This window comes from Dendronephthya gigantea, unplaced genomic scaffold (assembly GCF_004324835.1).
Source record: "Dendronephthya gigantea isolate DGI-Jeju-01 unplaced genomic scaffold, DenGig_1.0 000039F, whole genome shotgun sequence".
NCBI classification, from domain to species: Eukaryota; Metazoa; Cnidaria; class Anthozoa; order Malacalcyonacea; family Nephtheidae; genus Dendronephthya; species Dendronephthya gigantea.
Genome location: NW_021163049.1, coordinates 1463035 through 1470312, shown reverse-complemented (window position 1 = coordinate 1470312; position 7278 = coordinate 1463035). Strand labels below are relative to the sequence as shown.

Genomic DNA, 7278 nt, shown 5'->3' with positions numbered 1-7278 from the left:
TTTAGCTGCGCCATGGCACTCTCCAATGATCGTAACGTCTGCAGGGACATGAAGCCTAATTTCAAGAAGCCTAGTGAGGTTTTTCGATGGAACATAATCCAGAACAAGTACTTTTCCGTTCTCGCCACAGCAAATTGCGACGGGATGTGGATACATCCCAACCTTGTTGGTCTCACTGATCTTGTAGCTGTCTGGGACAACTGAATGTACGACACAATCAACAGTTTGAAGACGAGTTAACACAGACTGTTCGCTCAAATGCAAAATACAGTTTACATTCATTTGATCTTTACTTAAAACACTGTCTCTTGGTAACAACTTCTTAAGTTCCAGGTCAGAATCCCAGATGGTATGTAGCATTGCTAAACATGCTCTCTCATCATCCAATAACAGCATCCAGTTGGCGAAGCTACATTTCAGACTTTTGCCTACACGGATATCATTAGGTAGGTAAATAAAAATAAACTGAGGTGGCAACGTTCCATCAAGTTTGCTCTTCGATATCAATTCAAAGGCTTTTTTGTTCCCAGATTCGCAATCTGATGCTAAAACAAGAACTACTACTCGACGACACTGGATATTGGCTTCAAGGCAACATTGACAAGCATGAAGAGAAGGTATGTGGGAAGTTTGCCCTTCAGCACGACAGGTATTGCAGACAGAAGCGGTCCTTATACAAGCTTGACATGCACTTTTGCAAATCATTGTATGAGATTTATCAATAATATGCCGTGAAGATATTACTGACTGAATACAGTTATGGCATGTTTGCAAAACTTCAACTTGGTCAAGAAAATGTTCCTTCATCTCTTCTTCAGTTTTGCCTGCCTTGGCTTTGTAAATGACACCAACTGGCATGGCAACTCCATTCTCAGTCGTTGACAAATAGGTAACATTTGCTTCTGTCACAACATTCTCATTCAGAAATTCCAATTAGGGAGCAAGATTTGACTTTACAAATTCTATGTCGGATGTCACCTTAAAACCCACGTTTATTTGTTGTCTTTCATCGTATTGTATCGCAGCCTTTAAAGCCGTTCCATTGTTCTCCATTGCTGCCCCAATCACATTGACAATCTCTGTATCAATAATAGGCTTCACGCCCACTAAAGGGTCTATAGCAAGTTTTAAAACTGAATCAAGCCATGGCTTAATTATGCCACTTGAAGTAGTATAGCCAGACAAATGCCTTAATCTTGTCGTTCTTCCAGGTCCACCGAGGTTTGGTTTAGCTAACTCTGGATCAAAAACGCCGCCACAGCCATGCCACATAGCACCCCAGATAAAGTTCACCGTCTTCTCTCCTCCAAGATATTTAATAGAGTTGAAAAATTCAACAACTTGCTTGTCATATTCGTGGTTTGGGTCAGTCATAGCATACAAAATGGCATCAAGATATTTGTAAAATATTTTGACCTTCGGAATTTGGCCGCTTTTGATTAAATTATTTAATCTTACGCAAACATCATCGGCTTTCTCCACGGACATGGGAAATATATAATATTCCTTGTCTATGTCGCTATCTGAGTCTTCACTATTAGAATTGTTGGGCTCATTATCGGGATTAAACTCTGAGTCTTGTGAATCTGAGCCTGTCACCAGATCACTGTCTGTGTCAAAATCACTGCTCTCATTGTTCAATTTGGCACTTTCGCCAATATCACAATAATAAAACCTGTTGAGTCAAAGTAAATTAGTAGAACTTAATATTACCACACTTTAGCAGTTCATTCAAAACTTTCGAAGACCCTTCGAAGTGTTAGGCATGCTAAATATTATACACTTAATGTATGCTCCCGAGGGAAATAGTGAGTTTTGTTTTCCCAAGAGTCTGAAACATTCAGACTCAAGGGAAAACAAAACTCACTATTTCCGAGGGAACGTACATTAAGTGCTTTGTTATATAGGAACAAAAGCATACATGTTACACAACAATTTTATATTATAAACACTTTACCATCAACAATTAAGCCTATGTGACCCGACTTTATAATGTAACAAACAAGCGTTCTCAAAACCTTCGCATGCAGCCAACGATTAAATTAAATTACAAACAATATTTTCGCTTTGAAATGTCATTTTTTGTAGAAGTTAATGGTCACATTTGCTCCGGCAAAAGCCCCAGCATTAAAATTGACCGTTTCTTGGCTGTGGGAGGCAAAATTCTGAGTCAATATAAGTGACTGTGAGCTGTTTGTAGTTTGCTTACAAACAATTTCTTCTGCTTCGTTTCGAGCTTCGTTTACAAGTACAATTTCACTTGAAGTACTAGCTTCTGTAAAGCAAGCGCTACTGAGCGAATATGAAATTTGTTTTTGTTTCATCTCTGAGAGTCGTTTTGAATACGAGCGAATGCTACTCTCAGACTTATGCCCAGAGACACGCATAATATGACGAGCTTCAAAATTACAGTCGTCAAGTAAAGAGACAGCTGTCGCCCTAATACAATGATTAGTATATGTTTGTGAAAGTTCCAAATCCTTGGAAATCCGGCTCATTAAAGTTCCTAAAGTGTTTTTACCGACAGGAACATTACAGTACCAAACATTGGAGGCTTCAGTAAAATGTTCCTTCGATTTAGGCTTCTGCCATAAACAAAACAGTTCAGGGTGTAGCTTTGCTAAATACAGTTCAAATGCCTTCACTGGACACAATGGGCCGTCTTGTTCGTACATACGACCTTCGCCAGTGGAATCGTCGGCGTTGTCATGGCCTCTGTGGTTTTTGTCTAGCTCGTCTGTCGCCTGATAAACAAACTTTTTTCCTGTCGCGTCAGTCTTTATGGCGAACGACTGCTTCGTGAAAAGTCGAAGGTTTTCTCTTCCTCTACGTATTAGATGAAACATGATGTTGAACCAAACAAATCTTTGAAGACTTTTCGGGTCTGGCACAGCAGGATTATAGGACAACTGTATTTTTTGGAGATCCTCGCGCGAAATGGAGTTGTGATGTTCGACATTACCAAAACCTTGCCGTTTCAGTTCAACAATTGCTGCTTCATAGACTTGATTTGATTTAGCAAATTCTTGATCACTAATGATGTTGATATTCCTTTTAAGTAGAAAATGCCTCTGAAGACCAAACCTCAAACCCATAAGAGCAGATTTTTTGTAGTTTTCGCCATTCTTTTTCCTGGCATTTGGGTAAAAAGCAGCTAAAAGCTAGTCGAGTTCTTCTTTCGACAGTCCTTCAATGTAATCAAGGTCTCTCGGTGGAGATTCGTCCGAAGAAATTTCGTTGCAAAATGCTATAAAGGTGGCCACAGCATTTTTTGTTGACTTCCGAGTGTTTTCTGAATCCTTTTTTTCTATTAAAAGTTGAATTTCATCGCTTGACAAGTTTGAGAAACGTTGTTTTTTTGTTTTCGGCTCCATAACTGTTTTATTTGCTATGAAGCGGGCAACAATTTTTCACTTGTTTCCCTGGCGGGAAACATTGCATTTATTTAAAGTCATGTGACCACGAATGAACCAATCACAATCAAAATATACAACACCTATATAACAACATTATTTAATTTTATTACTGATTTTCAGAAGCACACCAGAAAAAGACAAAGAATTAAATTTCTGTGCAGATACATTTTTTCAAACTACAGTGAATGAGTGAGTGATCAGAACAGTGCAATCAGTGACATCAATACACAAATTCTACCCCTGTTCTACCCACCCTAAGCAGCTTAAGCAGTCCAAGCAATCTGGTTGGCTGGTGTTAAAAACTTTTAATGTGAATTATGTTCCAGGCAATGATTGTGGATGCATATAGTTAGTCATAAATAAAAGATCATAAAAGAACCAAGTATTTTCCTTACTCCATTGAATTATTGTCTTGGTAGTCTATGTCTGCATCACAGTCACTGTCATAGTTTGTATTGCTAGGTTCTATAGTGTTAATTGACAGTATCGGATTGAATGACAAATTTTTGCATAGAATCTCTCATATTGGAAAACTCTGCAATGGATTTTTGTTTCTTGTCTTCTGTGCATTTTTGCTTAATGCAAGCTGTGTCATAGTGCTCTAAAAAACAAAGAAATGTATGCAAATTTTACACTAAAAATATATTACACTAAAGCAGCAATTGTGAAAGGAACAGAAACTACAACAAAATACAGGCTAAATTAAATGACCATGCACCAAAAAGTCACATACTTTTCTTGAAATATTCCGCTCTTGCTATGAAGGTTCGATCTATTGGCACCAGCTTTTTCTTCCGGCATCGTCCACACAGAATAGTATACTCATTTAGCGCCTTGCTGCCATTTAATTCTTCCAATACTGAAATAGTATAGTATGTAAATATGGTGTCAGGGGCATATTAGTATTACTTGTAAATATCAATATTTATACAATTTATTCATTTATATTTTTATACATTCAGGTGCAGATCAGAGGCCTGAGTATCTCACTTCTTGACAACCTTGCATGCACCAATGAAAAATGATATTTGAAAAATGATACCTTTGTTCATCTCGTCAAGTTGTTTTATCTGTTGTTCATTTCGCTCAACATCTTCACGTCTTTTGATCTTTTTTATTAATGCTTCATCCTCCAGTTTAGATGCCGATCTTTTCCGGCCAGTTATTTTGTGTTCCTTTATGCCCTTTACTGTCTTTACGGATGTGCTAGTGTCTGAGTTGCATGTGTTGTCTGTGTCAAGACAGATCTTGATAACTGGGGATGCTTTTTCAAAAGTTATTACTTTTTTTAAGATGTTTACTGAAAAACAATTATTAAAATAATAATTTTAAATATTAAAGAATTAGAAACCTTAGAATATAAATTAAAGGTATTTCTGATTAATAACGCTTGAAAACGACCTAAACAATTAAGGAACATTATGCTTCCATATACTATTTTCGTTAACAAAACCACAATTGAATATTATTCGTAACCAGACGATGTTGTCCATACGCCACAACAATAATCCCCTGTGGTTGGTGACATCAATTTTGGCTTGAGTTGAAGACTATGAAAACGTACTAAAAATGTTTAAGGCCATGTAAGGCAGCCTCACTATACCTGTTCAAGTTGTATTAGACCTATTTAAAAATTCGATTTGAAAATATATTGGTGTCATTGGTAAAACTATGTGATTTAATGCCCACAACAGATCATACTCACACATAATCCATGTAGTACCACGTATGCACAGTAAAGACAGTAAACCGAGAGACTACCATACAGACCCATACAGTATAGTCACTATACTGACACTTAGCACTAATATGTGACTTATTTGGTAGTTATTTACTTTTATAATCTTTAGACTTTATACAAATATTTACCTTGTTCAAAAATCCTTCTCGAATATTTATTTTAAGATATATTTGAAACTTCTAAGTTTCGCATTGAAAAATCGCGAAATTAAGTATGGGCAAAACTTTCATAGCCTTCATATTTTTTTATATATATCATGGTCAATTGACCTCAATTATATGTAAATATATTCCTACCTTGTAGTGTTGACCCAGAAAATAACAGCCTTTCTTCATCCTATTGCTCTTGGGTATTTATTGCGAACGCCTTACTGCCATCTCTTCTTTTCTCCAACCAACAAAATTTAAGATCAATATATGAGCCAAGGCCACGCTTTTCAGCTTCTGCCTTCAATGCCGCAAATTCCGCAAACTTTTTTCGAAACTCTGCTAACAAGGAATGCTCGTTTGTTATTGGAAAGCGAACTCTTTCCTTTCCAATAAAATTAATTGGACTCAAAGACTTTGGATCCACATAAAATATGACAGCTTCTATCGTACCTATCGTTTGCGGATTTTGCTCGGCCATGTTGACATGTTGATCTCCAATGATCTCCGAGACCAAATGAAGCTTCACAAAACCGGAAATGCCAACCACAACCTCCGTGGGTCTGCAAGGTCTCCACAATCTCCGAATATTTGTTCGCTCTCGATGGCGAAGAAAGGCTTTCAAGTCTTTCAACTTCCTTTTTTTTTGAAAATCACGAGAAATGGGCCTTTAAATCACGAATATCGGTTATTAATTCGGGTTTTTCACACGTCACGTGAAATCATTCCGTCACGGATCACGAAGAATAACATTTTAAATTCACGATTCTCGGAGAATATGAATTAGTCAATCGCGCGTTACAAAAATACCTCTGTACGACCCTCATTGCTGTTGAGCACCTGCAAGGCAGCAGCACACTATTTTCGATGTACAATAAAAATTTACTAAAGCTCACTCTACCCAGCCCCTAGTGTGGAGCTATGTGAAGTTGAAAATGGTTTTGTGTCTATCTGATTGTTGCAATTCCGGGGAACATCCATTCAAAATTCCTGAGGGGGGGTGTTGATTGCGTGCATATTGAATTCAGGAAGCAATTATTTTGTGAAATAACAATGGCTTTATTTTTACGGGCTATTATTCATCTACGTTTAACTCAAGTGTTCATTCTAGCAGTGGGCAAATATGGTTCTATGTTTTCTGTACTTTGAGAACAGAGTTAATTTATCTATTACTTCTCATATCCACAACCCCAATTTTTACAAATATAAATTCCCTGTAAGAAGCTTCAAAGGTCGAAATCTCCTGTAATCAGTTTATGTATAGAGTTCACTGGTATGGCCTCATTATCATATCGAAATCTTATTGGCCAGCATTGGTCGATCGATCATGCCATTATGCCAAACAACATGTCATTGATTGCATGTGTTTGCAGTGTTCAGTCAACCAGAGTCAGAAACTGTCTTTTTTTTTGTCGAATTTCAGAATGAGCAAAATATATGAGAAAGGTATGTATTTTCTTAAAATTGAAGATTGAATGCATGGTTTGCTCCAAGTTAATTATTATAGCTTTACAACGTGATTAAACTACAAGTACACTACTACGATTTACCAAATACTATTAATCAAGATTCGAGTTTTTATTGCGATTGCTTATTTTTTTTTTAGAATCATTAGAATGCTTTATCCATGCAGTATCCCCTGTGAAAAGATCCTCGTCTGGAAAGAGTTCCTTCAATTGTACATTACAAGGAGAAAAATCCGTGGTGAGAGCAGTTTGTTTCAGCCCAGAAAAACATGTTGAAATAAACAATGCGCAGTTCTCAAAAAGTCCTGCTCAACTTCAGAATATCCGCTTGAGCGAAACCAATGGAAAGAATGATGTGATTATCTTAAAACAGACCAAAGTCGCTCCATTATCATCGATAGATTGTACCTATTCTGAAGAACTGGATTCCTCATCTCTTACAACCAACATTGCCAACCTCCGTCAAGTGGCCCCAGAACAACTTGTCTCCTTAAAAGCTGAAGTTGCAT

The 7278-nt window shown here is 37.1% G+C and overlaps 1 protein-coding gene across 1 annotated transcript; it reads right to left on the bottom strand.

Annotated features, from left to right (window-relative positions):
- Nucleotides 1-933: 933 nt before the first annotated feature.
- On the bottom strand, nucleotides 934-3095 carry LOC114526571. Its single transcript, XM_028548170.1, has 3 exons — nucleotides 2270-3095; nucleotides 2139-2148; nucleotides 934-1675 (listed from the first exon to the last, which is right to left on the bottom strand). The coding sequence occupies exons 1-3, from the start codon at nucleotides 3093-3095 to the stop codon at nucleotides 934-936; spliced, it is 1578 nt and encodes a 525-aa protein (XP_028403971.1).
- Between the last annotated feature and the right edge of the window lie 4183 nt (nucleotides 3096-7278).